The following is a 17,373-nucleotide window of genomic DNA, read 5'->3' as shown; positions in this document are numbered from 1 at the left end:
ACAGTATATTATGTGAATTTCTACACAATTTTTAGATTAATATTCTGAGAAAGAAGTTGTAAGAGGTTATCTTTTTAACATATTTTACACTAGTGAAAAGTAAGAGGATTTAATGCCAGTGCAAAGCAGATCTGCAGTATTCACAGTGCATTTAATGAAGTGCTTGACTCTGATCTGGAAAATACAGTAAAGGAATGCAAACCATTTTATGAATCGGGTATAGCAAAAATTAATGTACATGCTTGAATCCAAAAGTATTGCTCATTTTTGTCATGTAATACCTTCTAGAATAAGGATGTGCCTAAGTGACATGCCTACATCTTTGCAAGAGCAGAACTTACCCTTTAAGCAGACAAGCAGAGGCACAATAGCCTCACATGTAAAAACAAGAGATGAAAAACTTCTCATTTTTCAAAAGAAGAAAATTAAGAGATGTATTCCTTGGGAAGGGTGGAGGAAAGGAAGGTAAGGTAGTCAAGTTTGAAATGCCCCCGTTCATCCTTCTTAACAAATGTAGCTTTTCTATGCGGTTTCGCATTTTGCTGCTGAGCCAGTCAATCCCACAGAAAATGGGATCTTGGAAAATAAATTACAGGTATAGTCTAGTGACAGTGGTTGGTGGTTTATGGTCAAAAGGAAAAAGCAAAAACCCCACATTTTTATCTAAAAGTCTCACAAAAAAAAAAGGGGGGGGGGTGGGAATCTAATAAATAGAGGTATCTCTTGTAAAGAGAATCAAGTAAAATAGCTTCATGCACTTTCCAAAAAACAGGCAAGAAATGTTGAGTTGCTTTTTGAAAGGAGTAACATTTTGACTGTGCCCTCCTACTCCACTGTTTAGCCACAACACAAGAATTTATACATCAAGACAACAAGCTATCCTGTTTTTAAGAATACGGTTACTCTTAGTGCATGCAATACACACATCCAGTTAGGGAACACAGGCCAATACCACTTTGGAACAATTGCTTTTCTGCTAGACACCTTTAAAAATAATAATAATCGATCCCCTCTCTCCTTCCCCCCAACATTTACTGTTCTATAACCAGTTCAGAAAGAAGGATTAAAAAGTTTAACATCACACATTCTCCTTCCCAGCCAGTGGAAAATGAGAACTCTCATTAATTACTTGACCACACAGATAAATACAATCAAAATGGTACATATCTGACAACAAACCTTTTCAGTATTATTTGAAGAGTCTGACTGGTAGCCATTGGGTTTCGAATATCACTGGCATTTGAAACAAGAAATATTTCAATGGCCAACAGCATCTCAACTTCTGACAGGTAAGATGGAATCATTAAAACTTTGTGATACAAATTCCCTTGCAGTGGTGGGTAGCAACCCAACGATAAAGCACCTGAGAGCAAATGTAGAAACAAGGAATTAGGATTATCAGTAACAAACATAGATCTCTTTTCTTCAATATGTAGCTAAGAATGTGAAAAAACCCCATCCAATTCTTAATGGATTTTACTACTTCACCTGTGAAATAGCCTGATTTGAGAACACAGCAAGCAGCATTCATTCACAGCATTCACTGCTGTAAAATGGTATTTTTATCGATTAATATTAATAGGAATGTTTTTTTAAAAAACTCCTGTGAGAAATCTGGGGACTTTTAAGTACATAATAGCACAAATACAATTTGGGACAGAAGCTTTATTAACTATGATCACAGGGAGGGGACAGTTGAGAAGAACCTTTCCCTTTCTTCCCCTTCCTCTGCCAAGTGATCACAGAGACCCAACCTATACAGCACTTCAGAGAAAACAACAAAAAAAAAAAGGCAAGGAAAACTAATCGTTTTTATCTATCACTATTTTCCAATAAACATTTTGGTTATGAAAAAAAATTGATAGTGACACAGAAAGAACTGTTTTCTTCTTACAAATATACTGTACCCACTACTTAGTCCCCAACATCCAGAGTGGTTATGAGCATTTTATCCAAAGAACATTAGGGAAGGATAATGGTTAAGAAGCAACTTACTTTTGTAATAGGTCCTAGCTTTAGACCACAAAGAACTTCTTCCCAAAGCTGTGATTAATCCTCTGAGTAAAAATAAATCAATAGCGATGTTTTTGGAAAGCATGAAGTCTACTGCAGAAGATGAGACCCCAAGGTTCCTGCTCTCAAAACAGGCATTTATCAGCTTGTTGAAAAGGGAGCTGTACTGAGAAACACCTACAGTATCTGAAATGAAATACAGAATATTAACTACAGAATAAAGTCAAATGCAAGTCCAATTGAAGACTGCTTCTAAATCAGCACTTAAATCAGGATTCTTGCTTCTATCAGCAAAACAGAACAAGGTTGAGATAAATTACATATGATAAGACTTTATTCATCAGAAGGTCCTTCATAAAGTTAATTAGCATTGTGAGAAAGAAGTGTTAAGGTCCAATAATTTGCTGCTAAAAACAGTAGGATCAGATAAAAATACGTTCACTTGCCATCCTGTAAATAAGATTTTCAGCTGATCCCTCAGATATGAAATTTACACCAATAAAATCCCCTTGGTGTTCCATGTTCTGCTTCTACTCTTCCTCTGAACTATCCACTTCCTCTCAATTATCCTTTTTGTGGCAGGACTAAGCAGCCTTGTATCCACCTCAGGCCACAAAGAATTAGATCCTTTTAGGATCATCTAAGTAGATGGTCTTCCAAGGTCTCCTAAGATACCTAAAAGCACACACTGGCAATAGGATTGAGGCCTACACACAGGCATCAGCTGAGGTGTCCTAAGTAACTACACATCTTATCCTGAAGTGCACATATAAAATATGTCAGATAAAATGAGCCCAAAAGAACACTTAACTTTTTAACATGAAAAAAAGCAATACATTAATTTGAAGTTAAGATAAAATGATTCACCCAAATGATATGCCTGTTTTATCTTATTGTGTAGACTATGCATGATCCTTAAAAATTTAGTGAGTCTTTCCTGTTGCCCTGGTTAATTAAGCCAACTGGAAAATTGTGTGTGTGTGTGTGTAGCAAGAGTACAATGCATGTTTTAATGGCCACTACACTCTCTGAAAAAAAAAAAAAAAAAAAAAAAAAAAAGAGCTTGCCTAAAACAGTATTACTTCTTCAATGAACTTTAGCCAGAAAACAAACCAAAAAAAGAACAGTACAGAACCATGTTAACATTTTAGCTCTTAAAATAGTACCTTCCTCTTTACTTACCAGAATGATTATGAAAACCTGGTAAATTCTGCAGAACTTCAAATGCCTGCCTGTATAAACTCTTCCTCAAGTATTTGTGCACTAAGGTACACAGCAGGTTATGTCGATTGAGGAGGTCCGTGTTACTACAGGGCCACAATGGTGAATTTGTGGTCCACTCTGACTCTGTGGCAAACAACAGTGTAGTGTTATTTCTATGAAATAAATAATTGTATTTTCTATCATACAGCTCAATGCTGTGACTTTGGGCCATTACAAAATTTGGCCATTGTAAAATGTAGCAGAAAACAAATTTCAGAATTTCACAGAAAATGCAGTTTTAGTTCATAGTAATTCATTCCTCCTCACAGTACTTCTCAGATGGATTCTCTGAACCTTTATATTGTAAATAACTCCTTTTATTAAAGATCACTCTAGTAAAATAGACTTTCAGTGGCATATAGAAATACTGTGTATATAAATATGTATCTATTGCATATTGTTTTTATATACGTATGTATCTATGTACATATCTGGAACTGAATAGCAATTTTTAGATGCTCGATATTATTTTATAGAGCACCTTCTACTCTTGCTTGTACTTCTGAGTTTCTTTTCAGCAGACTAGAATTCCAAAAAGCCAGTAATTCTGTATTATTACACTGCAGAAATATGGCACTCTTCTAAAGCTACTTTACTAAATGTGGATATTGTGAGAGGTGAAGAAAAACTGCATCGACCCAACCCTGCAATTTTTTTCCATTGAATGTCATGTGGCTCAAAGACAATCTACACAGGGCAGGGTCATTTTCCAAGATGCATCCATCGTAGGCTTTTGAGTAGGATGCCAGAAAAATTTTGGTATTAGTCATAATATTTCTTATTGATATCAAGATGAATACTAACCATTAAGATGGATGTTTTATTTTTGTTATCCCAGTATTAATAACTTTAACAAAAACAAAACAGGTTGTAACTTTCAACTGAAATCTGTCACAGAAGGGGACTGTTCAAATCTGTATCAAAACTGCCTTTTATAACATGTAAATTTACCTCTCAATACCCATGTTGCTCCATCCAAACTTCCAGTTTTAAGAAAAATTTCTGCAGCTTTATTAACAATTTGACATCTTGAAGCTACACTCTCTGCACCTGTAAGTCCTTTCAAGACTGTAAAATGAATCTGTAGCTCACGCATTTTATCCAAAACTTTCCTTCCCTAGCATGAGGGAGAAGGGAAAGGGGGAAGGTCAGAGAAAGCAAGGAGATCAGTGAACAGAGTGTATTTAAACAAAATCCAGCAGATTTCAATTGGTGATACAGATTTATCAGAATCAGTTTAGTTATCAAGACTGAATTGAGACAAAAAAGCTCAGTAAAATTTCTAATGAATAGTAAGGGTTTTTCTGATTATATAGGCAAAACCCCCCCACCAACCCGTTGTTTAGCACTTCCCTGTACACTACTCCCCATAACAGTATTTCTACTATGTAGTGTTCTTATGAAGTATTATTATATTTTTAAATTTTTTATTTGCTTACTGTAAAAGTATGTAACAGTATATTAATATTTTTACTCTTTTGATTCCACTCATCACTAAATTTTTTTTAGAAAATTCTAACAAGATCATACAGAGATTTTCCAATTTGCAGCAGAGGGATAACTGAAATAACTACTCCAGCATAAGCCAAACACCAGCAGGACAATAAGCTGGAGAAAGCTGGAACAGGCTGCCCAGGGAGGTGGTGGAGTCACCATCCCTGGAAGTATTTTAAAAACCATGTGAACGAGGCACTAAGAACAGGCTCTACTGGGCATGGTGATCCAGATTTAGACAAATATATCTTATTTTATTGGGGAAGGGGAGATGCTGGCAGCTGGACATGAAGATCTTAGAGGTCTTTTCCAACCATGACAATTCCATGATTCTCCCTCGGCAACTGTGTCAGAACCAACTACATTATCACTACATTCCAGGTTGTTATGTAACAGAAGCTTCCTTTTAACAACTTTTTGATTGACCTTTTCAGTCAAAGATGGAAGAAATGTAACAATCTCTAAGATAATTAAAATCTGACCAATCTAAAAAAAGATGATGATTGAGTCAAGGTCAAGGTGAGGCAAGGCAAGGCAAAGCAGGATTCAGCACTTGTCCTGTCTGGCTGCACCTTGCTGGTCAAGCAACACAAATGAAACCCCAAACTAGACATGTTGCAGCTCTTGTTTAGTGGGTGCATCAATGAGGAGGTGGTTTATTAAAATCATGGTCATACATGTGTATGTGCATATGTTGTGATGGGGGAATGAGGGTTGCAGAGACAGAGGAAAAGGCAAGCTCAGGAGAACAGAGAAGCTGACAGAAAGTGAAACTTACTAATAAGCTATTTTTTGAAAATGCTTCATGCATATGCACACATGGACTGATATACACTCAAAATTGCAGACTTTTTAAGACCTACAGGTACCTGCAATGGTTTGCTTTGGCATAAGCCACAGAAGAATAATAACTACATCATTTCAGTTAACATTTAAAGTGTAAATCCATCCAACTGCAGATACACATGGTCAAAGGGAAAAACTACATACCAATACCAGGTATATACCAATGCTCAGGTGAAACTTTGACCACAACACAGAAACTTGACATCTAAATGCAGACCAGAGACAAAATACATAATTTAGGAGGATCTGCATCTATTCCATCCTTCTAGCAAAAGGAAGGGCTGCTAAGGACTGAGTCTTTCTAGAAAGATGGAAAGCCATGTACCTGGAAGCTCAAATGAGCTTTGAAGGGAGGGCACCCAGTTAAAATGCAATCATGAAATGAGATCCTTAAATGGACAAGAACCTCTGACCAATCCTCTTAAGTAAAAAAAAAGTTAGGTAAAAATAAACCACAGGAAGGCCGTTCGAGAAGGAAAAGAGTTGAAATAGGAAGTGGATGGAATAGTTTCCAAAGAAGCATTAATGTTGCAGAACTCTGTAAAAGTAAATATTCAGAAAGTAGAATAGTGTTGCCTGAAGAGCTGTCTCCACAAAGGCCATATTCATGTTTCAAATCTGCATGTTTTCCTGAAGTTCAGCTGTTTTATGAACTTTCTCTAGCTCTTAAAAAGAACACTCTCTTCTGGACCAAGGAACGCACATTATTTTACCCTTGAGAGCCACGAAGCATCAATGTTATGTGATAAAGCAGTTTGATGATCACAAATGGAAAGTAACCTGGAAGAGTCATCTAGAGCTTTAGGCAGTCCACAATGTTCCTAACATGGCACAGGACATGCCCTAAGTACAAAATTACTCTAGGAACAAGCAGGAAGAACAAATTCTTCACCCTATCTTATTTTCTAGGCCACTTTTTTAGCAAAAGTATCTTGCTTGGCATCAGGCAGATACTAGCCCATGACCACAGGATTAGGGATTTATCTGATACCTATTATGGAGCAAACCAGTTGGAGAGAGGTATGAATGACAGTGCTAGTTCATCCCTGAAGCAGATCCATTTAGGATCTGCCAGTTTCAATAAATCCCATTCAGTGAACAGCCTCATTCACATTCCATTATGGTCAACATAGATTGGTCTACAAGGCTATTGGAGCACTTTGATGAGTGGTGAGAGGTTGTTGAGAGGTGGGTTTGATACCCAACACAACATTCTGAAAGGAGCAATCATCTTTTGCTCTAGACACAAGAAAAATCATAGTACTATTAAGAACTGTCTACTTTTAGTAAGCTCTGTTATTTAAGGGAAAAAAACTACACGTGCTTTTGACACCTTACACCTCTGAAATTAGGATGTGAAGATGAACCTCCTTGGAATAGCAGAGACCCGGCAACTCAAGTATCAGGATCTGCCTTAAGATGGATCTGGGAAACAGCTAAAATGTATCAAGGCACTTCCCTGGAAACCCTAAATATATGCTGTCTCTGCTGGAGACAACAGAGGAACCCAAAGCCAAACTAAGCTCTTCGATGGGAATGCGAGCACTGTCCCTTTCCCAGTGCCAAGAACCTAGACTCCCTCTTCTACAGTCAGGAATATCTTAACCATTCTAACTGCTGAGTATTGCGGAACAAAAATGTTTAAAAATGTTCTAATGCAATGCTACAAAAGTGCTAGTGCAAAGACATTCTTCTTCCATTTATTCCTGAACAGTACTACACTGTACCGTGACTTTTTTTTTTTTTTTTTTTTTTTTTTTTTTTGAGAGCTACAGCAAGTGTGCTGCAGCTTGATAGGGACCTGCTAAAGACAGGTAAATATTCCCTGTGTTCGGAGGTCTCAGAATACAGCATTGCTGCCAGAGAGAAGAAAGGGACATTTATGGAAAACAAAGCCATCAGCACCTCAACCACAACTGAAATTGTGGGAAGACAGGTGAAACAGCCACCCATTCAACTAGAGAAACACAGTTTAACATCTAGAAAAGAAACAGTTTGTTCTTTTTCTTCCACTTAGGTTTCTGTAGTCCAGTATACCTTCATCCACTGCAGTACTTTGTGGTAAGAACACATTACGCTTATCCCAGTCCTTCCAATGAAAATTCTGTCTCCCTCATTATGTTTTGAATTTTTTATTACTGGAAAGAAAAAAACCAATTTGTTTTATAAATTTTACATGTAAATTTAAGTTTAAAGACATTATTCACTTGACAAACATGCTCACTGTGAAAATATTAAAGATACTTTATGAAATATTTGCCATTAGAAGAAGCAACTTCCTCCTTTTAATGGCAAGAAGTAGGGTAAAAAATTATAGTTTATTCAGACAGTATATTTCACAGTAATCTCACTCGCCCACAAGGTACTTAAGACATGTAAAATCGTATTTTAGTAACATCACTATTTGTAAACTTTGCGTTTTCTGGTACCATTAATAAGTGGTGGCCATTACAGACAGAGTTATTTTAAGTTTTTCCAACCATATTATAATCCAGCTTGGAAGCACTGCTGGTATTTGAGAACACTGGTCTCCAATGTGGGGTGTGCACACCACAATCTGTTCAGGTGTGGGAAGAAAGTGATTTTTGTACCATTAAAAAAGAAAATATTTTTAAAACACTGTTTTTTTCATATTTATCCTTTTTAATTTGTACTTCTGTGTATGTTCAGTAATGTATTACTGCACTAGTACATGCATATAATTTATAAATAAATAAATTTAATTTAATAATTTATAAATAAATAATTACAATGAGGGTGACTCCTCAAACATTTTTTACTGAGAGAGACGCCCATCAATTTGGAGGCCACTGCTCTAGGGAAGTAAATTCCAAACCCCACCAAAACTTCTGTCTGTGTCACAGCTGGAAGGTGTGATGGCTCTTTTATAATAGGAAAGACTGTTGTCAGAAAGGTCACATCACATACCTGGAATAAATATTAATCATATTTCAGTAGTTAATACAGATCGAAAAAGATCCGAATCATCCATTATAAAATGCTTTAATATCTCACCTACATTTCACTGAACCTCAGTTTTCTGCAAACTTATTAGAAGAATGATACACAGATGAAGGGGCACATGGAGAAAAGGGGTAAGAAAACCTGCCAGAACTATTAAAAAACTAGAAGAACCTTGCCAAAGTTCTTGGTTCTTTACAGAATTAAATAATTCTGAAAATCCAAATTACTAAAAAAAATTAACATACAAATGATATACATGATGTAATCCTGTTCAATGTGTTCTGAAACAAATACATACACATATATATATAAAAATAAAAAACTCCACTGAGAGATGTAAAGTTTATTTATGCTATGTAGTTTGTGACACCTCACATGACAACACTTAAATATTGTGACATAGAGAATTAACTAATAGTCAGAAAACAGCATACAATTTTGTCTTTTTATCTCGTTAAAAAACTCCACGAAGAACAGGAATGAACCAAAAGCATCTATTAAATCTTAAATTTTACCTGCATCAGCAAAATCACAAAAAGGAACTTCTGGCCTGTCTGTCTCAGAATCTCCAGCTAGTATTTCACCAATACATAAAGACAACTTCTGAAGATCTTCAAAATGTTCACATCCAGTTCTTGTGTTAACGTACAAAGCTCCGAGCTTGGTCCAATCACTTTTTAATTTGCAATGCTGCCAAGGTGGTAAAGGACAAATGTAAGCAAACTTGCTTCCAGAGCACCAAACAGAAAACACTGGAATTCAAGAAATACAGCTCAGACAGACTTAATGCAGAAAAAAAGATGCAGATGAACACCCACATTCAATATGGCACAGTTACTTATTACCTGACTTGCATAGGCTGTTGTTCATTTTTGTCCCTCAAGAAATAATAAAATAAATAAAATTTTAAAATCCTTTTTCCATTTGTCATGACCTCAACTGGGAAAGTTCATGACTTATTAATCCTATCTAAGGATTGACATTCATCCAGTATCTTTTTTTTCCCCTCACAATGCATGCCAAACTGATGATTTTCTGTAAGAATTAGTCTTTTGCTTGCCATATCATTTGATGACCTTGGTGTTAAAGGAGTAAAAGACAAGTCCTGATTCTTCCTGTCTTAAATTTTGGTCTCAGGATCTGCACAGTAAGTGTGATCATAAGAAGGTTATATTATAATTATGCATAATAAGTAATTTGCCCTTGAATATGAAAGTGTCCAATAAAGAATCTTAAACATTATTCTCTTATACTTTAAAATACCTGCTTAGTGTTGCCAATTACATTTTTCTATAATTGTGCCTTTTAATCCTAGATATGAATTTTTTGTTAAACAATATATTAAGTTTTTGGTGAGAAATGATGTACAACTACGAATTAAAAGCACAACAAATATAGGGCATAATTGCTTAAAATTATAAAATCTTCAAATTAGATACAAGACAAAAACTACAGGCATGTAAATTAAAATACCAGTACTGCAGAAAAAAAACAGACAGTTTTTTTAATCTTTTGCAAATATGTCTTTGCATAAGAATATGCAAATCATATTTATCATAACCAAAATATATTTAAGAATAAAGCCCAATAATTTAAAGTTATGTATAAATTGCTATTTCTTGCAGGTTTAGAAGTCATGGCTTAAGCATTCAAAAAGGCTTAGAGAATGTATATACTGTACCTGCATCTCAGCCACTGCCAAGTTGAAGTCAAAAACCCAGTTCTTTTCAAAATGTCTTTCCTGAAGCCTTCCATAAGAAATAAATATTATTACTTAATTTTAACACATCCTATTCAACTAAACTTTGCACTAGCACAAAAATGATTAACAAATTATTATGCACTAACTGAAAAAAAATGATGTGATTTTTGACTCTATTTACTACACACTGTGCAATCTGGACACTGAAAACAGACATTTACAATCATGCTAAGGGAAGTCAGCACATGTATTATGCAAGTAATTGAGCAGAGCTATCTTAAGAGAAAATATTCCCTTGTCTCAGTATAAATGTAAATGAAAAGGTGTGAGTGAAACTTGTATTCCATTAAGTGAACATAGAACTGTACCACATGTATTTCTGACATAAAGGTAAAAAACCCAAAACAACAGTTCAGTACATGAAGATGCTCTTCAGCTTCAAACACCCAGGAGCATAAAGCTTTATTCTGTCACCAGCACTGAAACAATGGATATCTGTATCCAGTGTGATGTTATCATGTAGAGACACAAAAACTAAGTATGAATGAACTAAAAGAGGTTGCTGAAGTAACACAGCTGCTCAGTCTTTATAGATACAGACTGTTTCTCCCTTTGCACTGAAAACACAAACATACTGAGGCAAACTGGAAGGAGTCATTCCTTTGTGAATGAGATTCATGATCTGGAAAGTAAAAAAAAATTCTCTGACAAGTGTGGGAAGTTGCACTGGTAAAACACTGAGATCCGTGGCTCTACGAGAGCCAGATACTCTACGAGAAAGGTACTCTACGAGAAAGGAAGCAAACAATTTCTACAAAATTTTTCTGAAAAAAACCCCCAAACCAGGGATCACAATCTTGACCATGTGATGAGGAAACATCAACAATTTTGGAGAAAATTGGGTCTGTGACTTCACATTTTGCCCAGCATAATCAAGCAGTACTGAAAACCCCCCCTTGTTGTGTTGGCACAAATGTTTATGCAGTTGTAGAGTAAATGACATGACTACCTCAGATTATAACTAATGGTCTTGTTGCCTAGAAAGGGTTGTTTATTGCAGAAGTACTGTTTGCTTATGGAGGCCTAAATTATATATTAAATCATGATATTTCCAATTTAATTGCAGTTCTACAAACTTGTAGCACAGCTAAGAACAGATTGTAAAATTATGATCAGTATGAAAAAATGTATCATAACTGTGGAGAGAATCTAAGTTTTGATTTAAACTTTGAGTTCCTTAATATTTAAAGCACAGTAGATTGACAGCACTTGAAAATACGAACAGACATGATATGATTGTGTTTTCATCCAAAACACTAAGTTTGCATTCTCTAATTGCCTTTTTTTTTACATAAATTTATAGAAGTAGAACATAAAGAAGGATCTAGACAGATGTAATTATAATAAAGCTCCTTAAATACATACCTGGATTTCATGTTCAAAACAATATTTACTTCCTGACTGGAGACTTGAAATTTGTGAAGGAACTTAATAATATAGTCAAAATGTTCAAACTCAAGGAACATACCAGCACCAATGAGCTGTAGTAGCAAACAGGAGGAAGAAAGTAAGCACACAAAAACCTGTGATCACGTGTAAATGAGAGGTAACTGGAAACCTGCATCCCAAGTTCAGCTAGTCACATATAACTTTAAAAAAATACTACTGAAATAATATTAAAGCGGTATACTTGAGTTTTAAAACAGGGAAGGTATTTCAGAAATTCCAACAAGTTGCAAGTAGTACTATCAAACTCCTACCTTATGGAAGGTGGTGATTAATGTAGGCACAGCGTCTCTTCTATTCCAAGAAGCCACATGCTCAAAGATTTTCAGAACAACATCTACAGCTGGCTAATTTAGACAAAAAAACCCACTATCAGTCTTGTAACTCTGATCAATTAAAAAGTTTCATATTAAAACAGGAACTTCTGCTCTTTTTTCCCCCAAAGATACAAGTACCAAAGTAAAAACCAAACTTATTACTACAAATGGCATAGTACTCAAAAACCAAACAAATAAAACAACCAACTGATCAAATATTTTTAAAATGTTATGAGGTCACCTACCAGTGTATTGATTTGTACAGTTAGATTCAATATTTGAAATACTTCCTGCAACAAACAGTTCTTGAGCAAAGAAATTAGAAGATCATTCAGCACTCGAGAAGCAAAATTCACACCAGGAGTAACTTCTCTGTAGTATTTCGTAAATATTTCGACTGAAAAAGCAATTAAAACAATGACACTTTGGGGTGACATGCTAAATATTTAAACAAGTTAATCTCTTAAATTTTAAATGCAGTCTAATTAAGTGTAACCCTAAATTACCCAGGACATTATGGGATGGGGACGAAAATTAGGTTTGGCAAGTGCATCAAGGTAGTAAGGCCTTTCCAGACATGAAGGTCTAGGAAGTACAGGGTTATCATGGTGGATGGTCTCACAGCTGCTCCAGTGCTCAGCCTTGACAGACAGGTGCTGCAGACTGCTGGGACTCAGTGTTACTGCATTACAACACTCAGTATTTCAGCATGGGAGTGTGAGACTACACAGGGTGCAATAGGATCCCACATTCACACCATGCTGCGCTCTAATAAGCTTTCAAAACCTGAAGATTGCTCAAGAGAGGTGTAAAAGCAATGACTGCCCAGAGCAGAATTTAACCCTTTCTGATTGAACTCAGAAGTTGAGATGAATGTGAATCGACTATAGTCTCTCAAATGTGTTAATTGCAATTGTTTGCATACATGGTAACGTGAAAGGACTGAACTCAAGCTGTTTGGGTTCTGTAAAAGCACTTCATTCACTTCAAGAGCTTAGGTCTAAGTTTTTGGATTTGTGATTTTTGGCTCTTCAAAAGGCCATAATTAAATTCTGGTTCTTTTAAACCTACCCCTGCTCCAGTTACTCAAGCCTTGTAGTTCCATCCATGCTAAATCCATTTTCTGTGGAAGGAAAGATTTATAACAACCTCCTGAGATAACTGGGTATCTGATTACCTAGCTTCAATGGGAAATGGGAACATGAAAACATACAGACTGGATGTATCTGAAATCAGAACAACTTCTTCACTGTTGAAGTGGCCTGCATTTGTCTCCCAACAGCCTATTTAATTTGCTTTAAATAAGCTAAGTATCAGAGATACATCAAAAGTTACTACAGTACCTGCACGTTTTAGAAGACCAGATTCTTTGATACTAATATATGTCCTAAGTATTGCCATGCAAATCTAGAAAAATAGGAACAAAAATACATAGTAAAATGTCACCATTGTTCATGCCCAAAAGAACAACTACCTACAAACATGAGTTTTGCAAGTCAACAAACTTTACGTTGCTTTTACTTAACCCATACACACTGACAAACACTGTAAAAAGGTAATTGAGTCTGTAGGCAAAGGCATTGTCAAAAGGACAGCAAACAAAACAGAAAAATAATGTAAATTAGATGTTTGGGAAAAGAGCTGCTGGGACCAAAACTGCGTTCATGTGTGTGTATATATTCACAGCAGTCAAAAAAAGAATTTGAAAATACAGTTACTCTGGAACTCATGTAAGTGTGGCAGTCTGTATACAAACAGAGAACGTGAATCAAAAAGGTGAAAGTGAAAACGTGATGAACAAAAATTACACCAATGCATTAAGATGACAAAAAAATCATCCAGAAAGGAAGTTGCTAGCACTGATTGTCACAAACAGACCCTCAGAAGGACACAGAAGACAAACCTCGGAACTAACTTGATTTTATGAACCGTTTCATCCCAGGCCCGCTTGATCTAAATAAATAAATAAATCCACACCTAGATATTTTAATATGCAATTAATATATACTATTACTATTATATACTATTGGGACTGGAGCATTCTTCTAGGCTGTCAGTTTTGTGATATGTAAATGTCTTACTCCACCTCTGCAGATGATGAAATAAAGACTACTGAGATTAAACCTTAAAATTCCAAGCTAGGAAAAGAAACAGCCACCCTTTGTCACATCTGGAATATTTACAGCCTTTTTGCACAGCAATTTGAATGGGTCCTCCTGAATACTATTTTGTGAAATAATGAAAAATCAGGAGATAAAAAGCTCCCTGCATTAGTAATCAAGTTATTACAGAACTCAGTCAGATATTTTTTTTTTAAATGTAAGTTCAAAATTAGGCAGGATCCACACATGGAGTTTGTTACACAGCAAATGAATTATCATCAAAGCAGAAGAAAGATACTGGCTTGTGGCCAAGACATTTTTCTTTTCTCAAAATTGTTAAACTGTTCAGATTACCAAGTCAAAGGACAGAAAAACTGTACATTTAAGTATGTTGAATATAAATAAATCCTATTGTTTTATTTTGAAACAGTGTTACAACATTGTTGAACTATAGTCTTGGATGTACTCTTCAGAAAATCATGTAAATTCTTTGATCATTAATACATACACACTGTTGCTTGGCAACAGGTTAGCTAATTCAATCCAAATCTCCAATCCCAGGTGGCTCAGGGCACTTCCAAACCAAACTTTAGCACACATTTACAGGATGTACATTAGTTTGCTCTCTTTTAGAATCTGTTTTCCTCCTTCTCTGGACTAACTTCCCTCAAAAAACGCCAAGGTTGCATCTGGGGCTCTGACTGTTCCAAGCATTAGTGAAACTGCTTGGAAAATCCACGTGTAGTAGTGTTTAATCATAGGAAATGTTACATTACATTCATAAAACACACTAACTGTGTACCTAATTTACAGCTTCTAGGAGGCTTCAAGTGATTTAACAGTTTCCATTTATAAAAGGTGTTAACTGAACCTACAGGCTGTGTAAAAATGTGAGATTGATTTAATCATGGTAAGATTTAGAAAGAAAGAACATGAAAGAGACAAGTCCCCTTTTCAAAAGGCATCACAGACCCCACTATTCTGTTACCTGCCAGCTGATTCCACAACTCCTTTAGCTGACAGTTCAATAAAACACACTGCAAAAGGACTCTGTATTTTGTAGAAATAACCAACTGCTCAGTAAAACACAGTTCTACTACAGTGATACAGAGGTGCTTAAATCAGAAGAATAAGCACCAGAATTTATTAAATCCTTCAGCATCTCACAGTCAGAGTACACTCTGACAGTGGTAAAACCCTGTGCTGCAGCCCTTTGCTCACTGAGATCAAACCCAGGATCTTTTTTTAAGAGATTCTGTTTATGAACTCAGTGGCATCTCTGAGACACGCTCCATTCTACATGTGGCTGAAACTGATCAACATCTAAAAAATTTATTTAAAAGCAGTAAGAGACAGTAACAAAAGGACACTCCAACTTCATTTCTTTCGGAAGACAGATTAAAAAAAACCAAGCACCACAACAGAAACATATGCCCAAAGCCCTGAAGCTGAAAGGTAAGAGTAATCCAGAAAAAAAAAAAAATTTATATCCTGTTTGTTTCTAGTTAAACATTCACAGGATGTAGGAAAAGGACTGTAAGAAGTCAAAAAAAAAACCCCAAACATTTCTTTAGAGTATACAACATAAGACCAAAAAGCTCATGAGTAAAGTGCACAAAACAAAGATAGAATTAGACACATAAATAGTTTGCACAATGATGTCTTTTCAAACCACTTATTTTTTGTAACTGTACATTTATTATCTATCCTACAGTCTGAAGTGTCATCCAAGTGACTACTACACATTAAAGTATTTCAATAAATAAGCAGAATCACAGAATAGTGGAGGTTGGAAGACCATAAAACCATCCAGTCCAACTTTTCTGCTAAAAGCAGGGTCAAATAGCCTAGATTGCTCAGACCACTTCTAGTCAGGCTCTGAATGTCTTCAAGGATTAAGATTCCATGACCTCTCTGGCCAACCTGTTCCAGTGTTTGCCAACCCTCACAGTAAAAAAGCCCCATAATTCTTGCATACAAACTGACCTTCCTGTGATTCCAATCTATGCCCACTGTCTCTTGCCCTTTCACCAGTCACCATGGAGAAGAGTCTGGATCCATCTTTAACCTACCATTAGTTTGTTCTAAAGATCCATCAGATCTTTTAGACACACCCTTTAAACACTTTGGGGAATATTTAAAACAGTCTTAACAGTATTTTTTTACTTTGCTTTATACAGTCATAGAATGGTTTGGATTGGAAGGGGCCTTAAAGATCATCCAGTTCCAACCCCCCTGCATGGGCAGGTTGCTCAAGGCCCCACCCAACCTGGCTTTGAACACTTCCAGGGAGGGGGCAGCCACAACTTCCTTGGGCAACCTGTGCCAGTGCCTCACCACCCACAAAATTAAAGATATTTTTCCTAATGACTAACCTAAACTTCCCCTTTTCAAGATTTAAACCATTTCCCCTTGTAAACCTTTGTAAAAAGACCCCCTTTCTTGTATGGCCCCTTCAGATATTGGAAAGCCGGTGTAAGGTCACCTCCGAGCCTACTTTTCTCTAGGCTTTATTTTAATAATAATAAAAAAGAGTTTTCACTGTGTAAAATTAAAGGCAATTAAAAAAAAATAAAATCTGGAACCTTGTAGAACTTGCTGTGCTTAAGAGCACGCTGATTTTCAAAACGTGATGTTTTTAAGAATTAAATCACTGTTGTGTTGCGTGACTAACTAACCACAACTATGAAGAGTACTAAATCCCAGTCAAAATGTTACTAAATAAAAGGAATTTCAATTATGGGGAAAGGCATTTCCTTCAAAAATTCTCCTAACAGTAGTCAATGAAAACATAATATTAAGCAAGTGGGCTACTAGAATGCATAACAGTCCTGAAGAGATTTATTTCCCCTGTATTTGACTAGATGACTTTGTTGCTGCTTTACCCATCTTCCATTTCTGTACTTTGGTGCCACCATGAGGTGCTTGGCCTGTTATCATTTTTAAAGGGACAATTCATATAATCATAGACGGGTTTGGGTTGGAGGGGACCTTAAACATCACATAGTTCCAACCCCTCTGCCCTGGGCAGGGACGTCTCACTAGACCAGGTTGTTCAAAGTCACACCAAACGTGGCCTTCAACACTTCCAAAGAGGGGTTATCCACAAGTTCCATGGACAACCTCTTCTAGTGTCTCAGCACCCTCATATTGAGGAATTTCTTCC

The 17,373-nt window shown here is 36.1% G+C and overlaps 1 protein-coding gene across 1 annotated transcript in view; it reads right to left on the bottom strand.

Moving 5' to 3' along the window:
- Positions 1–17,373, bottom strand: part of TOPAZ1 (testis and ovary specific TOPAZ 1) — a 37,066-nt gene that overhangs the window by 443 nt on the left and 19,250 nt on the right. Inside the window, exons 9-19 of the mRNA XM_071735423.1 lie at positions 13,449–13,512; positions 12,351–12,502; positions 12,043–12,135; positions 11,708–11,823; positions 10,262–10,328; positions 9,096–9,270; positions 7,654–7,754; positions 4,228–4,393; positions 3,196–3,360; positions 1,996–2,199; positions 1,180–1,363 (exon numbers count right to left, since the gene is read on the bottom strand). Of these exons, the coding sequence (XP_071591524.1) occupies positions 1,180–1,363; positions 1,996–2,199; positions 3,196–3,360; positions 4,228–4,393; positions 7,654–7,754; positions 9,096–9,270; positions 10,262–10,328; positions 11,708–11,823; positions 12,043–12,135; positions 12,351–12,502; positions 13,449–13,512 (1,487 nt within the window). The remainder of the gene's footprint in view (positions 1–1,179; positions 1,364–1,995; positions 2,200–3,195; positions 3,361–4,227; positions 4,394–7,653; positions 7,755–9,095; positions 9,271–10,261; positions 10,329–11,707; positions 11,824–12,042; positions 12,136–12,350; positions 12,503–13,448; positions 13,513–17,373) is intronic.

Source organism: Heliangelus exortis, chromosome 2 (genome assembly GCF_036169615.1).
Source record: "Heliangelus exortis chromosome 2, bHelExo1.hap1, whole genome shotgun sequence".
Taxonomy (NCBI): Eukaryota; Metazoa; Chordata; class Aves; order Apodiformes; family Trochilidae; genus Heliangelus; species Heliangelus exortis.
This window is presented reverse-complemented; position numbering and strand designations above follow the sequence as displayed.